The sequence below is a fragment of the Argentina silus genome, assembly GCF_951799395.1.
Source record: "Argentina silus genome assembly, chromosome: 1".
Lineage (NCBI taxonomy): Eukaryota > Metazoa > Chordata > Actinopteri > Argentiniformes > Argentinidae > Argentina > Argentina silus.
In genome coordinates this window covers 3,456,969-3,481,695 of record NC_139655.1, presented here as the reverse complement: position 1 = coordinate 3,481,695, position 24,727 = coordinate 3,456,969, and the positions used below count along the sequence as shown (strand labels likewise).

Sequence of the window (24,727 nt, the reverse complement as noted above, 5' to 3'; positions counted from 1 at the left end):
ACTCGCTGTTGGAGGCGAGGTCAGGAGCTGACTCACTCATATATGAGTGGCTGACTCACATTCATGAATTTGATATCCTGCTTTCTTGGTAGATTTGGTCTACTAATAACACCTGTCTGATATCAGTCTTGAGTCTGTCAGAATTGTATGGACACTGTTCTAATCATGATGAATAATGCATAAGCTTTGTTCTATAATTTATACTGCTACACTTTTGAGAATGCATGTCCACATCCACAGTGAGCATGCGTTAATAGTAAACATGATTTTAATAATAATAATAATAATAATAATAATAATAATAATAATTATTATTATTATTATTATTATTATTATGGACTCATTCACTATTGATATTATATTGAATATTATACTTATTCACATAATTTTAAATTCACTATTCATAATCCATCCTATCTCCTAACCCCTTCCCCCTTCCCTGCCCCCCCCCTCTCCCCCCCCCAGCGGTGACCAGGCCCTACTATGACTTCCTGCTGCGTCAGAAGCACCCGTCTCTGCCCAGCACCCTGCCCCAGCAGCAGGTGTTCATGCTGGCCGAGCCCAAACGCAAGAGCAGCACCTTCTGGCATAACATTGGCAGACTGACGCCTTTCAAGAAGTGAACCCCCGGAAGGGAGAGGAGGAGGATGAAACGAGAGGAGAGCTCGCTGCTCGTGCCTGAACTGACCTTTTTATTCCCTTCCTCTTTGTTCTTCATAATGTTTTCCTAATTGACATACTGATTATTGTTAAGGTGAAGATGATTATGGTGACGATAATGATGATGATATTTTTTCTTTGAGAAAGCACTTTATTAGGTTGGTTACAATCAGACTTGGGAATGGTCTCCTGGACTTTGTGTATATATTGGGAGAGCGTTACTAGGACTGTTATACCTGCTACTGCAACTACAACTTCAACCAAGCACCCATTGGTACTAATACGACTATTACTACTGCTGCGAGTGACCATGAGACTGTCGATGTGGATCCTCTTTCAAAAAGACGTTGACCGATGAAAATATATTTTTTTCAGTGTTTTTTTTTTTTTGTTTTGTTTCAACAAATGCCAACTGTTCACAGTGCCAGATACGTTTTGCTTTTGTATTTAAGTTTGTTCTGTGTCTGCTTATGAAAAAAAAAAAAGAAAGATGAAAAAGGGTATAAAGTTTCATGTATATTCTCTCTGTGCAAAGATGTTTGACTGGATCATTTTTGCATTTCATGTCAGTTGATAGTGAAGGATTTGGGTGTGAGATCTTAATGTTTGTGTTCATGCTCAAGCACTGAGAAAAGAAAATGGAACCCAAAGAAAGTACACAATTTATCACAAAGCTACATACATTTCCAGACGGCAGCCTATTGTACACTGACTCACTCTTCACACACACACACACACACACACACACACACACACACACACACACACACCTTGGTTATAACCCATGACTCCTTAGCCTTACCCAGTTCATATGAGTAACTAACTTCTTTTTGGAAGTGCCATTTGAAGTGTCTCCTGGATGCATAATGATGACATGCTTTGAAACAAAGTGTGAAGAGTATTTTACCTTGATGAGCCCTTTATGCATTTTACATTCATTTATCAACACATTCACACGGTATTTTCCTACTGTGGAGAAATTAAGCTACAGTATAGATAAAACTCAGTTTTACCCCCTAGTTACTGTGATACAGCACTACCACAATATTAAATAACACACATAGCCTATAGCCTCATAGAAACATTTATTTATACTGAATTTTATTCAGTATACAAATCTTTGACATAAAAAATTCCCTTCATTTATTATGGCTAAATACATTGGATTCTTTCATGTAAGTACCCAGAAAAGAAACTATATTATTTCCATAATTTCTAAGTAAAAACTAGGCAAATACCAGTTAATATGGTACTGTGAAATGAAGTGCTACAAGAGCCAAGCCTGTCGGCAGGCATAATTGCCTAGAGCCCTTCCCAAACCCTCCATCTCCCCCGAGGTTTGAATCAGGATGTTATCTCATCTGCGACACCTTTCAAGGTTCTTCATTTAGAGCAGAATATTCATGGTATGCTGGCAAGAAAAAAAAACGTTGCTTGTTGTGACAGAAATGTTCCTTTGTGTTGCCGCTGATGAAGAGACTGAAGAATTCTGGGAAGTAGGTTAGGCTGGACGTGACAATGACAGCTCTTCAACACGTCTGTTGTCCCAAGGCTTGCAAGTTTCGTATTCTCTCATCTCTGCTGTCCATAAGAAATGCAAATTCAGGGTTACAGAGGGGTTTGAGAAGATCTGCAGCACTGACTTGTTACCCTGCATCAGCTACTGTTTGGGCTTATTTTGGTGTCATTAATGTAAAAGTACTGAAGATGGCATGGAGGACTATACCATCAGCCTGTGTCAGCTAAAGACCCCTTTCCAGTTAGAAATATATGACAAGAAAATCACCTAATGTATTACAGTTCATATACAAGAATTAGCCATGGGTAAGACTACAGTATGTTGAACAGTGATAAGTGTCATGAGGCCTGTACTGTGTGTTTGTAGAGTTGTGAATCCAGGATTACATTGGAGATTTTCTCCGCCTTTCTGAAAAGGGAGAGCAGAACAGGGACAATTGACAGCTGTTTGTGTATGTGTGTGTGTGTGTGTGTTTGTGTATGTGTGTGTGTGTGTGTGTGTGTGTATGTGTGTGTGTGATTGCTAAAAAGGGCGTCCTGTCACCTCAGTAAAGAGGTAAAGAAAGAGGTATTGATTCTCATCATTCCTATATCTCACTTATAACAAGGCTATGTTGAGGGATCTTCTTCTGAGGCCGGAAGGTTCTCCAATATAGGTTGGTAGTCTTCACGTACAGTAGAACTTGATTCTTTCCCTTTTAAAGCAGCTTTCAGAGAGATGGCTGAACACACCTTGGTTAAATGCAGCATTCATCAACAACGTTCCCAAATGGTTTACTTTTTACACTGACGTGGTTTATTATTAAGTTGTTGTTTTTTTTACAGTTATGATCTACCCAACCCCTAACTGAACGCACGGAAAACTCTGCATGCATTATTCCGAACTACTCTGTTTTCCCCTGACATGTTGTCAAATTGAAACAATGCTCTAATTTATTCACATAGAATCTCCACAGAATCTGATCTGGTGGAGATGCTTTGATATCAACATTAAAGTAATAGGCTTTCAGACGGAGTACTATGTCTCCCGTAAGTGAACTGCATGCCGCATATGCCTGAAAACACATTCTTAAGGAAGTGTCTGTGCATGGTTCATATTATGAAAGCCTTTATTGGCTGCTGATTTAATGTTACAGTATATGGCCCCTTCACAAATGGCACTCCATAGTATATGACAAAAAATGTAGTTGTAACATCATGGTTTGCCTCTGTTCAAAATGATTTCAATAGGATTATGCGGTATTTTAAGTAAAAATAAATAAATCATATAATCAGTATTTTCCTGATGTTTCACATTAGCAACTGATGCCAATTATTCCAGCCATTAGTCCATAGTAGTGAGTGACAGGACAACTAGACCTGAACTGATCGATCGATTGATTACTGATGACCTGTAACGATCGATCCATTTCACCCCAGTGAGAGAGCATGTTAAAGGCAGCATTTGATGGTGTAACTTAAAGGGTTAATTTGTCACCTTCAAAAAAAAGGTTCCTCTAAAACATCAGAGCATTTCTTGAGTATAGTACTTAATGGGTGATGACTGATCTTCATGTAGTTAGCTGTCATTGAACCCTCAGTCCAAAATTAGATTAAAATCAACCTCTGTAAAGCAAACCTTTTTGGCCACAAGTTGTCATTTACCTAACAGCATCACACCTTCTTGTTTTTCTAAAACCTTGTTTTCCAATTTTACCAATGTTTTCATATCTTCGGTTGAGTTGCACACTTGTGGAGTTTAATTATAGTTTGTTTTTAATTACAAAATGATAAAGACAGTGTTTGTACATTATATTTGTATGTGTATGTTGTTTACATATGCACTCAAAATTATGGGAAAATAAAACTATTCAAAGTGTCACTGACTGCATCTTTGTCACTTCCAAATGAAGGCAGAATAATCATTTTTTTATGAATTTGCTCTTGGCTTTATGAAATAATATTATGGTGTAAAGCTTGCACAGCCTCCATAAAATGTGTTCACTGTTTAGTGTTTATTTTATTAGTTTAGAAAGAAGCTTACATTTCCATGCCTGATCCAAACCCCAGACCCTAGAGATTTGCTCTAGGAAGGAAGGGTTATGAGTCAACAAAGAGACACAATAAAAACACAATTTTACATAATTGTATTTATTTTTGGTCTTTCTTGAAAATACAAAACCAAAACACACAAAAAAAACCCATTACAAAACATATTCTTTAACTGAGGTGACTTAGGCAACCTAGGAGAGTGAGTCAATGACAATGACAACATGTGAGCTCTGGTGGAACCTTTGAGGTCACTACCTAACAAATCAATGACCGGTGTCTCAAATAGAGAGTTAATGTGCAGCCTTCCAGTAGTGCTAATCAAATGACTGCAAATTGAATTGAGAAAGAAAATTTCCGTAAGTTTCAAACCTGCTAAAATGTTATCAGTGATTGGAGTGAAGGCTGTGGCTCCGACAGATCTGGAGACGGCGAGCAACACAAACCCAAAACCAATGACACGTGGAATCTGCAGGCATGTTTTCAGTTAGGACACGCACACACACACCTATTCCACGGGTGTTGGTTTAAACCTAAATCAACAAATACAAGTATACGCATATACACCCCCTCACATGCACACAAACACTCCCCTTCGCTCACCTAACAATGGCGAGTCCAAATTATATAAAAAAACGCCTGTTTCTCAACTACTTTCTTTCATGACCACTGACAGACAGAAGAAAGATCGGTCTCTCACACCATGTGTATCATCAGTAGTCATGAAGAAAGATAAACTTTTTAAAACTGTTGGAATCGTTTTTCATGGCCCGAGAGAAATAATAATGAATTATGCCCAATCCAATATTGATCCCAAGCCCCCACCACCTACGCACTTGTAAATATCTGAGGATGACAGGTGTAAGCTGTATGGGAATAGCGCCATCTGGCTCCTTGAAAGACTGTGTGGAATTTTCACCATATTGCTTTGCTTACACAAATCCTATTCTCTCAAAGTGTCTAGGGAGTAGGGGGTTGGGGTTGTTTTTGGAAAGAGCTTTAGTGTTGCTATGGGCAGAGGCACCAACTCAAAGTTCCCCAAATACAAAATGGCAGACAAATGTAGGACAGCGTTGCCCAGAGAACTAAAATCATCCTAGCAACATTTACCAAGAACAAGCAACAAAAACATTAAGACTTGTTCTGCATTGCCATTGCATGGTAAACTTAATTGACATGTTTGTATGAAATAAACATTTTTCTTTTCTGCTTATGTTTCACATTTAAGACATGGCATCAGTGATTCTTTTTTTTTTTCTCCTTTGGATTTTTGCTTCTTGATGAATTTGCATCAGTCACGGTAGGTAGATTGAACTAGCATTATTTCTTATATATACGTGCATTCAACTCGATATGGGTCCCAAAATAAAATTCAAACTCCCTTTTCACCACTTAGCTATAAAAATGGCAAGACAGTCCACAAAACACAAGTTTGCATGGAGACTTTGTCGTCAGATGCAAGATATGCAGCAGAGAGAAGGATGCTGGGATTGAGTTATTCCACACAGGAGTCAGGAGTGGGCGGAGTCTTCATCCCATTCTGAACAGTCCTGTTTTTTTTTTTTCTTTCTTTTTGTTGTTGGGGTTCAGATTCACATAATGATTGGAAGGAAGAACAATTGGTTGGAGACACTAGAAGGGCATCAGCACCAACTGTAGAACACTGGAGTGCGAACGCATATCTACCATCCTCTGACCTGAAAAAACACAGACGTAACATTGACATGGTGTAGCAGCATCCATTATACTGTGGCTACTGTTTATAACACCTTTCCCAAGTGTTTCAAACATAGCATGGCCTACTTTGGATTCGTGTTTGTGTGATTCATTCCAGTAAGTGTGTGTGCTGTTTTCCAGTGTTTTCTCACGCATGGATATTGAACAGGGAGGACATAATATACTCACAGTGCCGTCTGCTCACCACTGAGGGGGCACGTAGCTGTAGGTGGGAGTGCCTGGGGGTCTATACGTTGGCATAGTGACTTGATGGGGGGCTACGGAATTCGGGGAGTGGGTCGTCAACAAAGTGCCTGGGGAGAGGGAAAGGTGGATGATTACAGAGAACCAACTATTGTAGACCTGTCAAAAACAAATGGTGCATGTCAGAGATAATCTGTGCAGAATCAGTGTATTGGATAATTATAGCAAATTCACGTGCGAAGTGTTTTCCACATCTCAGTCGTGCACATTGTCAACATATCTGGGGCAGGATAGGCACAATGCCCTCCCGCAACAACACTGACCAGCTGACATAGCCATGGTGGTCCCTGCTACCATCCCCATGGCGACACCGTTGGGGCGGGGTTGGGGGATGGGCGGGGCATACATGGCAGCTGGCATCCCATTGGGCTGGACCACAGTAGTGTGGTGAATGACGTGGGGCGGGGCTGCGTACATCGGCTGTGTGTAGTAAGTGCCTTGTTGCTGTGCGGGTAAAAGGGCCTGCTTCAATGAAACAAAGGGACACATACAAAAATAGCAGCGATTACTACATACTCAGCAGTACAATACAACAGTGAGATAGCGTTTGAAACCTTTGCTTTTTTTTTTTTTTTTTTTTAACTTACCCAGTACCAAATTTCCTACTAGTACCCTACACTCAGTGCACTCATGGAAATCTGAGGGGATTGGACGAGTGTAAGCAATATGGCGAAAAAGTCCACCTGACCGATCAGAGGGCAAAGCTGAGCTATTACCATACCTGTCGAAACCCTCTCTGATTTCCACAAGTGCATAGGGGGCGATTTGAGGTGTGTGTGTGTGGATTAACTGACCTGTGCGTAAGGGTTCTGTTGGGGGTAGGGGTTCCTCATGGGGTAGACTGCTGCAGGGTACGGGTTGGGTGATGAGGAGTAGGGTGGCACCGCCCCCGTAGTGGGGGAACAGGACATTTTAAAAGGAGTTCCCGGAGCATAACCTGAAGGGGAGGGGGAGTGTTATCAGATATATATACACACACACAGAGCACAGAGCTTACATAGCAAGGCAGGCATTAACCCACAGGGGAATTGCAATTTCTTTCAACATTTTTTATTACAGGGAAAACCAAATAATTCACAACAGGCTTGGCTTGGCCTCGAGTACACCCTAAGGTCACCATTGTCTACTCAACACAACACAAAAGAGGGAAGTTACAGTGAATGGCGAAAATATGTAGAGCTGGGAGAGAGAGAGAGGGGCAAAAATTGTTGGCTAACATGGCCTGAATTCATAATCACCCCCCAAGCTCTCTACCCCCCCCCCCCATGTTCAGTAAAAGCAACGGTGATGAAACTATGGTGCAAGCAAACAACTAAACTCAGCCAGCACTACAGATCACTGTACTCAATCACAGTGGTATTCTCAGTACATCAGGGCAAACTTTTATCATGCTGTGAAAATGTGTCTCTCTTACCGGTGGGGAAGGCGGGGTTGGCTCCGTGGTACATGTTGGGGGTGTATGCAGGAGCTGCCGCATAACCAACAGGAAACCCAGCTGTGAGGACGTAAAACACAAGGTCAAAACAGGTTGTGAAGCCTGTGGCATCAGGGAAAACTCACTGACCACCGTTTCACCTATGACCCCAAAGGATTCTAACGGCAGTTGGTGCAGGTGATCTGTGGGTTTAGTACATACAGCACTGAATTAGAAGTGTTTTGGCAATTTGGGATATCATTATTCTCTCTTTTTTACGTAGCCCACCTGTGCCCAAGCCCTGTCAATCCTCAATTACAGACAGGTCGATAGGTGTATATTTCCAATACGTTATGTTACACAACATTTACATTCTAAAAAACACTTGTGAACTGCCTTTCTGCCTACCTGGGTATCCTATTCCCTTGGGGTTGGCATAGGGAACCCCTGTTGGTGCAGGGCTGTAAACAGGGTTCATGATGCTCGCCTGTCGGATGTTGCCTGCAGCAAAAAAAAAGCATAAGGATCAAGGATGGTTCCAAAATCACATCATCATCATCAAATCTTGTGGAGATGTAGATGAGCCTAAAAGTCTGGGAATGTCATTTTCCCTTCATAATGGTTGCGACTTCAAGCCATTCAGCTAACTTAGGCTAGCTAGTTCGGTCTGTGAGGTAATCACGTTAATTTGTGAACGCCTCATCTCCTGTACTAGGCATGACTAGCTGTCTGTGGCTAACGTTACACTAAACATGCATCTCTTTAACGGGAGCTAGCCACGTTGCTGGGTATCTTCATCGCTAGCCGGTTGTGTGTGGCTAGCGACGTGATGCTAACAAATTCCAACGGAGCGGGTAGCTAGCAACATGCGTTTATCAATGGGCGCCGCAGTAGCTAAATTGGACAACAACAACACACAGCGGCAGGCAGGCCGCGGGGTGGCATTGAAAAAAGCTCTTGTCTTTTCCTCCTCAGCATCTCTTTCAATTCAAGGCAACAGGTTAAGCAAAATACGCCAGCTGTCAAACAAGGACCCGTACCTACCTATGTTACTTACGGTAGTGTGCTTTTCGCTTTATGTCTGCTTGCGTTTTTCTGTTTGTGTAGTCCTCAATTAATTTTGCTTGTATTTTGGATCACACACTGGATGCCTGACGACGTTGTTCCCTTCGTCTGTCTCTGCTCGCTCACTGCGCACCAATCCGCTAGCTGGCGTTACAGCTGGCGTCACTTCCGAAGCACATGGGCCCCGTCCGAATAGAGAGTCATTGGCACCCTTTCATCCTCTCTTACTTGAGGTAATCAATGGTCCATCGTACTAGGAAGGGATGGAGGAAGGATGCATATGAGTTTTCAAATAACGTGCAAGGATCCTAGAGAGATACAGGGTGTGTCAACGACCTTTAATACTTTGATATCGCATATCCCTCTCTGGGTCAATGTGTTGACGGTCTTTGGGAACCTTGAAGACGAGTTCAACTGGATAATACAACAGAACCGATGTGCTGCAACCGGCGGACTTCAACTCCGATGGAGGCGGGACCTAAGTACCGAGCTTCCTGTCGTGTGTCTTGTCTTGGGTACGCAAGCAGGCAGGTCCAGTCCCGGCCAATGCTTTGATAGAGAGGTTGTTAGCTCTGCCTCCTGACCCTCGCACTGTGATCAAACTCCATAACACTCCATCATGTCGAGGATATCTACATTCATCAAGGGCCGTCTGTCTGGCCTTAGGCTCAGCGGGACCACACCGCATTTTCGTCGAGAACATCAAACTACACATGCAAGTTTCAGAAGGCTGCTGTCAAGCGCACATCAAGGTATTTGCGGTGTCGCTTGCTGTAATGTCGGAGGCGAAGTGGTTAAATAAACATAAATAATATCCCTCTTTTCAAATTAACGCATCAACAATATTCACGTCATATTTCAATTAACCTATTTAGGTCTAATTAGATACATGTTGGTCTAGCGTTGTATAGACTACATTGAAAATACAACCTATAAATTGAACACTGATCACACTCTTTCACTGTCTGCAACAGGTGGTAGGTAGGCGGCTAGCCAGAGCGGACCGCATACACTTGTGAGGTCTGCTCGGGCTAGTAGTCCACAGACTAATCTCAGGTCAGGATGCTTCATCCAATGTAACAATTTAGTTTTTTTTTTTCTGCTGTTCAAAATTTCAGTTCGTGATAATTGATTCTCAAACTAAGAATATATATATATACAGTACCAGTCAAAAGTTTGGACACACTTTGCCAAGAGTGTGCAAAGCTGTCATCAAAGCAAAAGGTGGCTACTTTGAAGAATCTAAAATATAAAACATATTCTGGTTTGTTTAACACTTTTTTGTTTACTACATAATTCCATATGTGTTCCTTCATAGTTTTGATGTCTTCAATATTAATCTACAATGTAGAAAATAATAAAAAATAAAGAAAAACCATTGAATGAGAAGGTGTGTCCAAACCTTTGACTGGTACTATATATATATAGAATAATATACATGCTGAATGAACAATATGGGCAACTATAGACCTAAAGGCTGAGGCTATTGGGTCAGCTATTGCGAATAGGCTTTAGTCCAGTGGGTTAACACAGTCTTAAATTGGGCAGACAAACCTCATTTCCTACCTGAAGATACACTGGCCATGCACATCCATCTGCTGTAGGCCTACTAAACAAGTCATTGTCTGTCACAGGAGAGAATGTGCGGCCACTTGAGGGCATCAAAGTCCTAGACCTCTCAAGGTAAGATTCAAGATTCTTTATTTGTCATGTGCATACAAGTATACAGTGAAATGCAAAAGTGACAGTGCCACAGAGTAGTGCAACAATACGTTTTAAAATAAAATAAAATAGAAATAATAAAAAATATAACCAGTATAAATGTATCTATTCCTTCATTTCAGTCAATGTGGGGTTTTGCTTATCAATTGACCACTTACAGAATTGGTGTTCCCTTGTGTCCTTTGTGTGTGTGTCCTTGTGTGTGTGTCCTTTGTGTGTGTGTGTGTGTGTGTGTGTGTGTCAAATCAAATCAAATCAAAATCAAATCAAATTTTATTTGTCAGGTACATCGCATACAGCTGTAATTGACATAGTGAAATGCTTTGGGGTGTGTGTGTGTGTGGGTGTTTGTGTGTTTGTGTGTGTGTCTGTGTGTGTGTGCTTGTGCGTGTTCTTTGCAGGGTTCTGGCTGGTCCATTCGCCACTATGATATTGGGAGACCTCGGTGCTGAGATCATCAAAGTGGAGAAACCAGGCAAGTGGTGTCACTGCACTATAGGCCTAAATGCCCAGAATTCATGAGGGATTGTGTATAGTTTATGCCTGATCTCTGAATCTCCCCCACCCCGCCCCCCAGGTGCTGGGGATGACACTAGAGCATGGGGACCACCATTCGTAGGTGACGAGAGTGCATATTTTCTCAGTGTCAACAGAAACAAAAAGGTATGTTTCACACAAGTAGCTTGTTCTGTTCAGAGCACAAATAACATGAAAAGTTGATCACATGATAATTACCTAGTTGTTACGTGGGTTTCCTTGTCTCTTTCATACCGGCACCACAATGTACCATTTGACCATTTTCCATAGACAACTATTCATGCTCAAATGTTGATAAGTTGTATATCTGTGATCAATTTCATAATTCCCAATGCATTGATTGGATGGATGTTGTTTGTAGAGCATCGCTGTGAATCTGAAAGACCCAAGAGGAGCCAAGATCATATTAGAGGTAAGAGGAGGTGCATGATTAGATTAGATTAGATTAGATTAGATTAGATTAGATTAGATTAAATTAAACTTTATTGTCATTGCACAGAGTACAAGTACTGAGACAACGAAATGGAGTTTGGCATCTAACTGTAGTATGTAGCAGATGCTTATTACCCTCGACGGTGTTATTGGCTGTCCATCACACACAGGAAATGATTATATGATATGGCCAAGTTGAAGATAAAGAGACCAACAATTAAGACTTAATCAGTGAATCAAACCTACAACTCTGCAGTTAGAAGCATGGAGCTCCAAACAACTGAGCTATCAGAACTACATTTACAGAATTGACGTAAAGCTTTGGCTGACATAAGCCTGGTACAGATACGACAGCCAAGATGAGACCAAACTGCTCCGTTTCCGAATGTTGTGATGAGACGCAGCAACTCAGCTTTGATCACAACTGTCGATAAATTATGTAACTAAAATGATCTTGCTAGCTCCCCAAAATTCCCCCACAGAAACAACAACAAATGTTTGCTGATCCAACAAGATAGAAAGCAATTCATAACAAGTAAACTGTCAACAGAATTGCTGTGACAGCTCTGTCTCGTGAAAGCTAAGATTTTACCAGATGAATCCTGGAGATGCCAAAGCCAACATGAGATGTTCTAGAATTCGGTAGTTCACATCAGTAAACTAAACTGCATTCTAATACCGTCTAAAACCGGTGTGTCTGATCTTGGCTGTTGTATGTGAACCCGGCTAAATAGCGAAGTCCTGTAGAAATAGAACTACAAGTGTCTGTGGTCCAGCTTGCAGGAGTGTGTGATGTCCTGGTGGAAAACTACCTGCCTGGGAAGCTGCATCAGATGGGCCTTGGTTATGAGGATGTCAGCAAGGCAGCCCCTAGACTGGTCTACTGCTCCATATCAGGTACTTACCTCAACCTCAGTCCCCATACCCAGATGTGCTGTGTTGCATTACTCTATCCCCAGCCATGGTTTGGAATACGTGTTACCACTTGCTGTCCCAGGTCGTAATCAGTCCCAGACCAGAGGGGAGGTAAAGGATGAAAAAAAGCAGTGCTGCAGACCTTATTTTAATTGTGCTAAGTATTTCCAACATCTCGCTGAACAGACCATAGGCGTTATACCCGTCTCATTGGCTCTGATCTATAAATACTTTGTTGTTTACTTAAACATCCTGAAGCTCTCAAAACTTTATTCACAATATTAAATCGTAAATTGCGTGGTAATTTCTATGAGGATATTTTAATTCACGCATAGTGAACATACTTGAAATGCAATTGACCCCAACCCTGACATTAAGTCAATGTGCGTGTGTTTGGTGGGGGAGATCTGTAGTTTAAATCTTTAATTAAGACAACATGAGTGGGTGACAATTACTCTCTCATTATAGTGATCTAAAGAGGTCCATTTTCAGCTTTGCATGATGTCAATCTTAACCATCCATGTTTTCAATTCATTCTGGGCCTTGTGAAAGGACCAATTTAAGTTTACTGTCTGCAATATTCTCTCTCGTAAAGGAAGTAGGGTTTTATGTGAAAATTGCTGAATTGCCACACTAATCTGTAGCGTATGGCGCATGTCACCATGTTGGCTACCACCAGATTGGTTTCGTGTGTCAGTTAATCCTGAAACTTTGTCATGCTCAATGAAAAGATTCCAACCCTTTTGTTCAGTCCAGATCGGAACCCCAAGCCGTTTCTCCCATTCTAGCACCAAGCCCCTCCCCTTTGTCCCTTCCTCTAGCCCCTCCCCTAGTCCTGGCATTACCCCTTCTCATAGCCTAGCCCCTTACCACTTAAATGTTTGCAGATCTGAAGGAATCAGGTTATATGGTGTGAAACATATTTTTCAGATTGCTAGGCTAGGTGGAGGCCAGTGTTTTTGCTTTACCTGTGGACACAGATCAAGGATCAGCTAACCAACTTACCCTACCGAAGTCCTAACTGTTTTGAGGGAAAATGCGACATTGACCTTACACTGAAGGGCAACGACAACACTCTCCTTGTGCCCTCATTGTCCTCGTCGAGAAAGATGTCCGCAGTTCTTCAGAATAGCCACCAGAGCGCGCCAAACACCGTAGTGAGAATATGTGTATCTACAAGAGCCAAATCTGTCCTGTCAAACTTCAATATTGTATTCCTTCCCTCCATGTAATATCTGTCTCACTGTAACAATTGACATGCTCGAGTGTCTGGACAAAAATGTTAACTCATAATTTACTCTGAGAAAAACTATAGAAATGTAGGTGTGGTTTTTTTTCTTGGTGATATTTCTGTGTTTATGAGTGTTGTTTCACTGGTTAGCTGATGGATTTACACGCAACATGCTTTTAGCTGCCAGTGTGTTAGAGAAAGTCACGGAACTCTGAAGGCTCGATGGCAGGAGGCAACTTATGTCTTGTCTTCATACACCGGTGTCTGTGCCCAGGTACACATCAGAAGTGGTGGGTTTGTGTCACATTGTTTGCCATGGCATTTCCTGTGGTGAAGAGAGCAATGAAATGCAGACAACAGTTTTAATTTCCTCCAGTCTTTTTGGAAGATTTCTGTAGCTGCCTAATCCACTCTCTCCCCCGTGCGCCGCCCCCCCCACCCCCGGTAAAAGACTTGAGGCGTAACTCGTGATCAAATTGTGGATGGTCGACAATTAAATTGAACTGATTTACAATGCTCACCCTGAGACGTTTAATTTCCATCCTTTTTAAGGGGGGGGATTGTGGCAGTTTATTTGTCTGAATCCGTAACTTATGTGTTTTGAAGAGATGCTTCAAAGGGTTGTTGCCTCATTTATAACCATTGGAATTTTTCTCTCTTGATCATGATATATAGAGTTGTATCCATAAAGATATATTCCAGTTAGAACATGCTTTTAAGTCTGAACCTTAGTCACAGCTGAGAATCTGCTTGCTACAAAGAACCAAGTTTCTACAAAGCATCTGTCAGACTCATTAAGGAAAGGACACCTTTTGTCCACTCATTCCCAAATCAGTGAACTCTCGATTTGCTCTCATTTCCCTCCCCTTGTTAGCGTTAAACAGCAATCAAGTGTAGAGGAAGCCGTTTTGTCATGACGATGTGATGTGTCTGTGACAGTCTGAAAGACGTTTCAGTTCACCTAATGAGCCTGCCTGATTTACTGAGTGGGCCTCTCGCTGTGATGTAATTGTAAGTGATTTACTTTCGCTCATTGGTTGATTGCTTTGTACTGGAGGGCGAATACAGTGACCTGGTGGCAATTTGGACAAGACATATTTCATACTGACTCAATTTGTTAATGAAGCCATAATGTATGATTGTTTCCTATGTAACCTCTGTGTTCCCACCGGCGGCTTGAACTTGTTACTTTGCAGTCAGGAATGACAAACTTCTGACAAGGGACACAATTAGCCCACTGAGTTAAATGCTCCATCATCCCTCTCCTAGGAGATCAATCTCATGTTTTGGTAATTGTCTTCAGGTAAATCATGTAGCCTAGTGCAATGAGTAAAGCTGTTGTTAGCTCTGTTAGAGTTACACTGTCCATTTTCTTCATTCTTTTGGTCTTATATTTGTCTTTTATGCAGGTCTGAGGTAGCGCAAGTGTGGGTCAGAATTTATCTAGACCCCCCGAGTCGAGCACAGCACATGCCCTTGAGTGTATTTGGTAAGAGCACTTATCGTTGTGTCAAACTGTTGCAATCTATGGCCATCCATTAATTATTACCCAGTTCAACCCGGTTTGTTAATCATCAGGTCTATAGTGTACCACTGGAGATAGTCAGAACAAATATCTGGACCGTGAAGAGGGTCATCAAGTTCTTCACTTCCTCGTAGGCTGGCTGTGACCCTCACTGGAGCATGTCTTTGTTTGTATCCCACCAGACTGGGGAGATGGTTTTGATTCCCTGCTGCTTTACAGATGATGCCATGTGCTTTCGCCTCTCCGGATTTAGAATAAGAATGTATTAGAGAGACGCACACCACCACAGCCTATTTGGTGGGAACTCTGAGATCCCCTTTAACACGTAAAGTGAGCAGTGTGTTCTGAGAAAGGAGGGGTTTGGGTCGGCGAGGCAGGGATGTGGAGCAGATGCTATAAGCCCCTGGGGCTGATGGGAATATTTGAGGTCTGGAGGGACTAGGTCCCTCGCTCCACAGAAGCGATGAAACTTTTTTTCTAATTTTATCATCGAGGCTTAATTTCTGTACAGCAAATGAAGGAGGATTTTAAGAGGCGTCTGAGAACGCAATTATTGCGAACATGTGTCATTCGTTAGATGAGGGCTCTCGCTCGCTTTCCAAATGTGTTGAGGTTTTCAAAGCGAATTCCTTTCTTGTTGTGTCAAAGTTACCCTAGCAAAACCTAACCTCCGTGTGATGATCGGCCATGTTTTATTGTTATCCGACTGAGTGCAGAGTACAGCGAAGAAATGATGATTATGATGATCATTTACAGCTGACCATACAGCCAGACCATGTGAAATGGATTTAAACTTAGCACTTTGTTTGCCAAATAAGCATACTGCCTTATAGAACAGTATACTTAGTATATTTTGTATATTTTGTATATTTCTGTGTCTTTGTTGTTTTAGTTTATACTGTATACAGTCAACACACAAATAAAGCTCTGTCTTGACTTCTGTTCAGGTCACTTGGCTTCAGGTCAATGCTTAAACATGGCTTAAACAGTTTGGGTCCACACATCTCTGCCTGGTTTGTTTTCAATAACCTATTTCGTAGGAAGCAGTAAGACCTGCTTTGCTTGTGTTCCTAAGGTACTGTTTGGGTTTTGCAAATACCCAGAGGTTCTGATGTAACATTCAGGTCTTTTCAGGCTTAACCTCACAAAACCAGTGTCCCATTCTTACCTTTCTGTTAAGCCAAAGTGCCTCGTGTGGAAGGTGTGTTTTCAAGGTGTGTGTTCCCGCTGGGATCATATATACTGACAGATGTAAGCACAGCTTTGGATGAAAGCGTCAGCTGAAGAGCATATATTGTTATTATTTTTTATTGTATTATTCAGTGTAATCGGCAAAAACATGGCTTTGTTAATGAGGTGGAACCCCGCAAGTTGAAATCCAATATTTATTATTATTATATTTTTTATTCAATATGATCTTTGTGTTGACTTGGTACCACAGACTTGCTGTGTGCTGAGAGCTGTTTAGTGTTTTTGAGCTGTTCTTGTAAAGAAAGGTTTACGTGGGTTGTATATCGGGGTTAATGTTGCGTGGATATATTGTGTAGAGAAGGGTAAGTGTGTTGTGTTGATACTGTGCAGAAGGACTAACTGATCCTGTGTTCAAGTGTGCTACCAGCTTTATTTGCTGGAATGACCACACACACACACACACACACACACACACACACCAACAGTACAGATTGTACATTCTCACAGACCGAATTGAAGATCACTGACCTTCCTTCTGAATCGCACATACGCATATTATTAATACAAAAAAGAAATACTGGTAATACACATTTCTAGGAAGTGAAGTGGGTGTTACACTTTACGCAGATGAGTAATCTCTCCTGGGTAAACGCGATAAAAATGTAACTTAAACATTGACACCAACATGTTGTTTTAGTACTGTTTTCCCGTGGTTGTTATCAATGGTTTCTGATGAAGTGTTTCCCAATAAAACTGGACCCAGAAGTGGGCACCTTCCACAGTTCACAAAGTTCACAGTGCCGACATTTGTGCCAGAGAGTACAACAAACAGAAACCTATACGTTTTCTACTGATGACTGGGAGGCACGCTCTCAGAGCTACTTCCCAGAAGTAAGAGAATTTCTCTGAATCCTTATGCTGCTTCTGTATCCTGTTCCCAGATCTGTATGTGCATTAGCCAACTGCTATGACCTTAGTGTTTCCATATCGTTGGAAATGTGAGATTCTGTAGATAAGGATGATCCCCAACCAATCCCTAATGTGTTCTCCAATTTTGAGAAAAAAGCTTATCTTAGACAAGAACATGTTGTGTACAATACATGTATAGATAATATGCATTTGCATATGTTAATGTGTGTATGTTGGTTGCTAGGTTATGGACAGACTGGGCCTCAGTCCCAGCAGCCAGGGTATGACTCCATCGCCTCAGCTGTGTCAGGCATGATGCACATCACAGGCCCAGAGGTGAGGTTGATGCACACGGGTGGGTAGCTGTGTTGGTGTGTTTGTTGACAAGTGTCTGTTTATGTTACAGACAGACGGTATCTAGATACTCTACATGGATTTATAGATTGAAAGCTAATGCATTGATCCCCAACGGGACACTAGTTTGTATGCTATTGTATCCAGTAGTGGATGAGCCTCTCTCATGATGTCAGTGTTTGTCCTGCTCTTTTTCTTTTCTCAGGATGGGGACCCAGTCAGACCCGGTGTAGCGATGACCGATCTGGCCACGGGCCTCTTCGCCCACGGAGCCATATTGGCATCCCTGCTGCAGAGACAGAGGACAGGGAGAGGGCAGCACATCGACTGCAACCTTCTCTCTTCACAGGTAGATAGCCTCAACACAGTCCTCTTCACGTGACATACCAGAGTAGTAACAGCCAATGGAATAACCTCTGCAATCTACCAATGGAGCAATTATGTCATAATTACAGCTAGTAATTATGCAGTTATGCATAATGTAGCACTTTTGGGCTTAAGTCGAGGTTGTATTAGCGACTGTCTGAAATGATCGGTCTGAACTTGTAGCTATTAAGATTACAGCATCAGCTGCAGCTACGCAATGTAAGTTCAAAAGCACTGGCCTGGGGCGCTTAGCGGCGTAGCACACTAATGCGCTTACCACGTAATCGCAAGGTTCCTGGTACGATTCCGACCCTCGACCTATCTTGCATGTCATCCCTCCTCTCTCTCCCATCCTTCCTGTCAATCTCTATCCCAATCTCTATGTCAGTCTCTATCCCAATAAAGCAGAAATGCCCTAAAAACATATTTTTAAAAGAAAAAAAAAAGAAAAGAAAAAAGCACTGGCATTCAGCAACAAATATGACCAACATCAGTAGTTGATCAGTTATGCTACAGGATGTCCTCATGGTACTGTGTCCTAAGCCTGCCACCTAAGACAACAATATCTTTAAATCTCTCTGTTAGTTGATCTGGCTGGGGGGAATTTATTCCCACTAAGCATATATAATTTGATCCATACACTCCTGAAAACCATATAAGAAAGTGATACTTGTACATAAATAGTCTCTCTGTGACTGTGTAAGCAAAAAAAACGTTTTCTTGAGGTTTGCCGCTTGCTGTTCTTTGTTGTGATGTGAAAGACCTCAACCCTTTGTGTTTGCCGGATGGTAATGCTTGTTTGTGGTGGCATATCTTAAATTGGCGATCTTGGATTCAAACGACAACTAAGCGGTCTCCCCGACACTTTTTTGGGTAAACAGCTGAGGGATGGGGCTGGAGAAATGTAAGGACTCTCAAGGTAATACATGTAGTATGAGCTTGAGTCCTTGGATTCAAGGACTGGCCATCCATGAGATCAAAATGATAGTTTTAACCATGTTTTGAAGCTATACAGTGTTTGTTTACAATTACATTGTTGACAAACAATGGAGTAAACAAGGTTATATTTTGGGTTCTGATCGGTTAACACAGTTGAACTAAGGTCATGGGGCATTTATAAGTTATATTCTTCAAGAATCAATGGCTATATATCATTAATTTCAATCAAAACGTGGATGCCCCTTTCAAGTATCTGTGCAATTATTCTATTTCCTGCCCAAAAATGTAGCCATATAAAATGTAAATATGAGATATTTTTGTATTTTTAAAAAGCAGTTTTTGTACGCAGCTATTTTTCCTCTGGCCACAGCTTGACTTCAAGAAACAATGGCTGCATTTCCAACCATTCTTTTCAGATGTAAGTTTGATGCTATATTTTAAGTTCGCTATTTTCTGCTACATTTGTGCTATAAAATGTGCCTAAAGAGGATAGACGAATAGCACAGCTTATTTTTAACCTGTTACACCTATATTTTACATTTACATTTATGACATTTAGCAGCAAATACATTTGTCTAAGTAAGTGAATCGTCTATCCATCAGTCATCAAAAGAAAAAGTAATCAGTGGTAAGACCAGGGGCCATTGGCAGTCCCAATGCTAGAAGAAGGAAGAATTACTTTTTTCTTTTTTTTGAAAATTTTTACAAGAGAGAAACTTGTACAGGGGGTAGTGGGGATGAAGAGGTCTTTAGGAGGGACAGTTAAGATGTAGCCTGAAGAGACGGGTCTTCAGTCTATGGCATAAGATATATATGCTTCATTTGGAGTTATTCGTTAAGGGGTAGGACATAAACTCAGATTTATCGTAATAAACTTTAATAATTTCACCCCTATCCCCTACCCCCAGGGTACTCCGGTAGATCAGACAGAATTGGATTGGTGAAAGCAATATATCAACATTTCCACCCAGCCAAGAGAGAGATTACCATGTAATCAGAGAGATTATCTTGCATGTTTATATGTATCCAATTCCTCTCTAGATGTAGAGGGGCACTCTCTAGGGGGCAAGGGGTTGATTTTGGATCCATCCTGGATCCAGTCTCCACAGTATCTTAGCCTCTATAGCATGAGGCCTGAACACACTGAGCATATATGACCTGATAAGAACACCAGATTGAGGATTATTCCTGATCTCGGAGCGAGGAAACCAGACAGCTACAGACGCCAATGGTCTAATCCTATTGAAATCAATGGAGTGTGAGGAACTGCAGAGTTTACATGTCACCCTGGCTCTCGCGTCTCCTCTGACATGTTGGTGTGATTCCCCCAGACAGGGGCCGGGGCAGAGCTCAGAGCTGGCCGGCGTCAGCGTCTCTTGGCTGCGTATTAGTCGCGGGGGTGACAACTGTTGCTGTTAAGGGATACTTTATGTCCGTCTTTTGTCTTTCTCACTTCGTAACGGGGGGCCACCGTGTGACAGCCAAGGCACTCTCTGGTACGCATAGAGCAGCTATAACGTTACATTACAACCCTCTGTTTGACATGACCCAGGAGAATATTTGAGGATACTACACTCTGAATTAATTTCAAATGTTGGCTGGACATCATTGTTGTAGCTCCTTTGCACGTAACCATAGCTATGGTTCCTGAACTCAGGAAGGCCCGCTGAACTATATTCTCTCTCCTCAAATACATGTTGCCTCGTTTGTACCAGGCTCGACATGAAATTGGAGATTCCCTAAAGCTCCCACAAATAAATGTCCTGAAACTACAGGAGAGCTTCGCTTCATCTTGGTGAAATAGAGACCCCCTTTCCTCTATCCAATGCTTGAAACATTGCAGCGTTGCAGTTTTGTCCCTTTTTTTTGTTTTATCTTGGCAGAATGAGGGGGAAGAAAAGCTCTGACAATATTTGCTAGGGTGTTTTCTACAGATTCATTGGATCGAACCAAAACACACAAACTGAACACCCCGGTTCACCCCATTATCTCTACACATCTAATGCCTACAAATGGGTCAGATGTGTGGCCCGGGGTGGTCCAGTGGTCCAGCACCACGGCCTACAGTGCACACATATGCCCCGTGTCGGCATGGGTTCAAATCCGGCCATGCCCTGCTGACATGCCCTTACTTTCCTGTCTCTGTCTCCGCTGTTTCTATCCAATAAAAATACACAACCCTGTTGGGTTTGAGGTGGAGTTTTGGCTTGGCTGAGAAGGGCTGCTTTCACAATGCCCCCGAGAATCGACCCCCGCTGCCGTGCGTGTGGTAGATCGCCCTCCAGGGTTGTCCCATCTAGCCTGGTCCTCTTGGGCGGTGGCAGGGCCCCGGGAAGCTCTGAGACTGAAGGAGACTCTGCGGACTGCATCCATGAAGGACAGTGTCCGGCTTGGAAGGGACCATATCCTTCGGCTCCCACATTGCTGTAGCAGGTTGGTTAGAAGGGAGGGATTCCAGTTCAGGACCGTCATCTCCGTCCCCCTCAGAGAACTCGGTGTTGGAGGTGCAGCCAAATGGCTCGCTAACCTCTCTGCCGTTTCCTTCCTAATCTTAATGCGATGTCTCCTGGATCTAGGCGAAATCTGAGCCATGTTTCCTGCGGGAGAATACAGAGACACAGAGGTTATTAAGGGGGTTGGCACACGCATTACAGCCGTTGCAGAGCCAACAACCAAAAGAGAAAATTCTCCCTAAAGAGAAAATACTTACACACACCAAAACAGTACAGCAATGAAGCTACACTAAAATAACGAGCGTGCCAATTGTCTGAGACCAACTGGTAGCATTGCTATTTCAAGTCAGATTAGTTGTGTGCTCAAGTCATAATGACGACAAACGTGCTACCTGTAGCTAGCCAACCGTCCCAGTGGTCAGCCGACTAGTTAGGAATTATGTCGATGTTAATGTATAAATAAAAATAAAAAAAACATAAAATTACCTTGTCAAAGCTAGCCAAGGGTTTAGCTGTCCGGAGACAACAAGTCGTCGTCGGGCTAGTTCAACAATTCCAAAGAGTTGCGAACTCACAGGCTAGCTACAGATCTTTTTGTGTTAGCCTGCTAGCTCAGAGGTGCTAACATGAAAATATCCCTTGAATGTCGAGCTGAATTGCAGGATTCCATTAGGGACAACCTAATTCCCTGGGAAAATCGTAGGATTCACAGTGAAGTTAAGTTTAGCTACAATCGGAATCAGAATCAGAATTCTTATATTTGGCCAAGTATATTTTGCACATACAGGAAATTGACTTGGTGAGGTTGGTGCATGGGGCATAAAAAAACAATATATAGGCAAAATATTAACAAACAATTTACAAAATAGCAAAATATTAACAAAATAGCAAAAACAAATTTACACATTTACAAAATAGAACAATAAAACAATACATTATGTAGGCTGTGCAAGGCTAAGAGGGTAGAGGCTAGAGGCTGTGAAAAGGGTATGGGGCATGTACACTATAAATTAGAATAATTTTAAATAAATATACAGTACCAGTCAAAAGTTTAGACACACCTTCTCATTCAATGGTTTTTCTTTATTTTTTTATTATTTTCTACATTGTAGATTAATATTGAAGACATCAAAACTCTGAAGGAACACATATGGAATTATGTAGCAAACAAAAAAGTGTTAAACAAATCAGAATATGTTTTATATTTTAGATTCTTCAAAGTAGCCACCTTTTGCTTTGATGACAGCTTTGCACACTCTTGGCAAGGTGTGTCCAAACTTTTGACTGGTACTGTAAATTACACGGCCAGTACAAGAATACAAATACAGTACACTTTGGACAGTCAGCGAGTGAAGAGTGGAAAATGGTGCACTTGCCTTGTGCAAAGTGATAGGCTGGTGATAGGTGGGGTTAGGCGGGGTTATCACTTGCAAGTGTACTAACCGGCTTGTACCAGGCTTGATTGAATAGGGGTCTTCAGCGAAAGGTACACAAGTCTGTGTCCCATAGGTAGGGGTCGAATCGAGTCAACTGAAAGAGAATCAGAATGCAGCTTTGATTGAACAGGACATCAGTTATATATCTCCAATGTAATGAATTGTCCTTTCTTGGAATCAACAGTTCAGATGAATTCCTAATTTTTTCCTGTCAAACTTTGATATTGGTGCTTGTTGTATGTGGGGGAAGCACCACATTCTCTCCATACAAGTAAAAGTACTATGCTTTATTCAAGACTGGGTTAAACATTTTCACATTGTCCCAGAGACATCAGTGTAGAGTGAATCAATTCTGGTACATGTCCCTTGGATGATACCAATCCCCACCAAGGATGTGGTTTTGTGAGGCTGTTCCAATAATGCGATTGTTTGTATCCCTCTGTTGTGGCTCAGGGAAATTCTTTTCTTCTTTTTATCCCCCCCAACCCCGGTACGACTCATACATTTCTAATTGTATCCAGGAAACATCCAAGGCTGGATGGCTATGACTTTTTCTCTCTCACTAAGGTAGTTGAACTCTTCTCTTCTAAGGGTATAGCTGTACTGCAGTGCCTTTGAAAAGTATTCAGACCCCTTCACCTTTTCCACATTTTCTTGTGTTATAGACTCAATTTAAAATGGATTAAATTAAAAGAACACACAGTACCTCAGAATGACAAAGCGAAAACAGGCTTTTAGGAATTTCAGTAAATCTATTAAAATTATGACACTCTTAAAATTAGCTAAAATGCAAAAGTGTCATCAACAAATCACTCAGTAAGTTGAATTGAGTCCATCTTAATGCAAGGATAATAGTTCATGTAATTTTGGAATTAATATCTTTTGTTTTTATATGTCCTCTGATTTGCATAGGAATCAATTACACACTGTGTAGATCAGGATGTCACTACCAACTCAGCAAATTTCATAATTTTCTCTTGATCCTGACAAACTCCCTCGTCCCTGCCAGTGACAAACATACCCATGGCCTTTTTTTGTTTGTTTATATTTTAAGGCATTTCTGCTTTATTGGGACAGAGATAGTAGAGATTGACAGGACGGATGGGTGAGAGAGGAGGGATGACATGCAGGATATGTCGATGGCCGGAAGATGATATGGTATGCGCCTTAGTGTGCTATGCCACTGAACGTCCCAACATACCCATAACTTGATGCAGCTACCACTATTCTTCACACAAGATATGGTGCGGAAACTGCATTGCATGTGCTGGATTTGCACCAAACTTAATGCTTTGTAGTAAAAACAAATAAACACATTTCTAGCCACTTTCTTTGCTGTATCACTTGAATTCATTGTTGCAAACACCATTATGGATATGAGAGAGATTATTTTCCATTAAGGGATTCTTTTTGGCCGCTTGGTTAGAGACCAATTTTGTAGAGTGACTGAGATGATGTCGTCCCATCGACTGTGCTTTTTCCTCTCCACTATTCAAGATGTTTGTCTCTCCAGGCTTCAGGGTCGCATTCCTGAGCAGTTTTGTTCCTCTCCATTTGCTCAATTTGTAATGACAACCTGATCCACACAGTGTGTAATTGATTCGTGATTTCACTTTGTCATTCTGGGGTATTGTGTGTGGAATGATGCCAAATTCTTTTAATTTAATCCATTTTAAGTTGAGTCTATAACACAACATTTTTTTAGAAAGTGAAGGGGTCTAAATACTTTCCGAAGGCACTATATATTAGTGTCCCTGACTGTCCCCCGATATGTAGGGGTGGTGTTGTGGAATGTTGATGGATGCTGCTGTATCTGAGGGCTGTGTGGAGGTTCAGTCATGGTCGCTGTGGTCGACCCCAGGGCTGCCAGAGATACATGTGCTCACCCAGAGTCTCAGAGCCCCCCTCTTCCTCCCCTCTATTTCCCACAGTGCATTCCTCCCTGATCTCTTGTGGCCACAGTAATCTAACCCCACAGCAATTTTGATGGTGGCTGGATTCAAACAAGAGCAGCAAAGCATGCTGGGATGGAAGGCCTGTCCAGATGAGATA

At 41.8% G+C, this 24,727-nt stretch overlaps 3 protein-coding genes across 7 annotated transcripts in view; 2 read left to right on the top strand and 1 right to left on the bottom strand.

Moving 5' to 3' along the window:
• Window positions 1-1,194, top strand: part of arhgef4 (Rho guanine nucleotide exchange factor (GEF) 4) — an 87,292-nt gene extending 86,098 nt beyond the window's left edge. For all 3 annotated transcript variants that reach the window (XM_083677467.1, XM_083677468.1, XM_083677469.1), the window contains one exon: window positions 466-1,194. In XM_083677467.1, the coding sequence (XP_083533593.1) occupies window positions 466-623 (158 nt within the window). In that variant the 3' untranslated portion in view covers window positions 624-1,194. The remainder of the gene's footprint in view (window positions 1-465) is intronic.
• A 2,972-nt stretch (window positions 1,195-4,166) lies between these two features.
• On the bottom strand, window positions 4,167-8,782 carry fam168b (family with sequence similarity 168 member B). 3 transcript variants are annotated; one of them, XM_083677500.1, is made up of 7 exons: window positions 8,658-8,782; window positions 8,009-8,101; window positions 7,601-7,681; window positions 6,981-7,123; window positions 6,450-6,651; window positions 6,112-6,236; window positions 4,167-5,903 (listed from the first exon to the last, which is right to left on the bottom strand). In XM_083677500.1, exons 2-6 carry the CDS (start codon window positions 8,076-8,078, stop codon window positions 6,124-6,126), a joined length of 609 nt encoding a protein of 202 aa, XP_083533626.1. In that variant the 5' UTR covers window positions 8,079-8,101; window positions 8,658-8,782; the 3' UTR covers window positions 4,167-5,903; window positions 6,112-6,123. The 3 variants fall into 3 exon arrangements, with proteins under 3 accessions (XP_083533626.1, XP_083533625.1, XP_083533627.1); XM_083677499.1 differs by having other exon boundaries at window positions 8,645-8,769; XM_083677501.1 differs by having other exon boundaries at window positions 6,450-6,648; window positions 8,645-8,769.
• A 399-nt stretch (window positions 8,783-9,181) lies between these two features.
• Window positions 9,182-24,727, top strand: part of sugct (succinyl-CoA:glutarate-CoA transferase) — a 78,135-nt gene continuing 62,589 nt past the window's right edge. The window contains exons 1-8 of the mRNA XM_083683051.1: window positions 9,182-9,417; window positions 10,300-10,348; window positions 10,789-10,862; window positions 10,965-11,050; window positions 11,286-11,336; window positions 12,133-12,253; window positions 17,372-17,463; window positions 17,687-17,830. Of these exons, the coding sequence (XP_083539177.1) occupies window positions 9,285-9,417; window positions 10,300-10,348; window positions 10,789-10,862; window positions 10,965-11,050; window positions 11,286-11,336; window positions 12,133-12,253; window positions 17,372-17,463; window positions 17,687-17,830 (750 nt within the window). The 5' untranslated portion in view covers window positions 9,182-9,284. The remainder of the gene's footprint in view (window positions 9,418-10,299; window positions 10,349-10,788; window positions 10,863-10,964; window positions 11,051-11,285; window positions 11,337-12,132; window positions 12,254-17,371; window positions 17,464-17,686; window positions 17,831-24,727) is intronic.

What these genes read in the sequence shown, in the direction of transcription:
- fam168b (XM_083677500.1), bottom strand. Translation starts at nt 8,078, where the DNA reads ATGAACCCTGTTTACAGCCCTGCACCAACAGGGGTTCCCTATGCCAAC. An exon ending in AACAGAACCCTTACGCACAG is followed by an intron (nt 6,652 to 6,980) that starts GTCAGTTAATCC and finishes GTTTCATTGAAG; the next exon opens with CAGGCCCTTTTACCCGCACA. An exon ending in CACCATGGCTATGTCAGCTG is followed by an intron (nt 6,237 to 6,449) that starts GTCAGTGTTGTT and finishes CCCTCTCCCCAG; the next exon opens with GCACTTTGTTGACGACCCAC.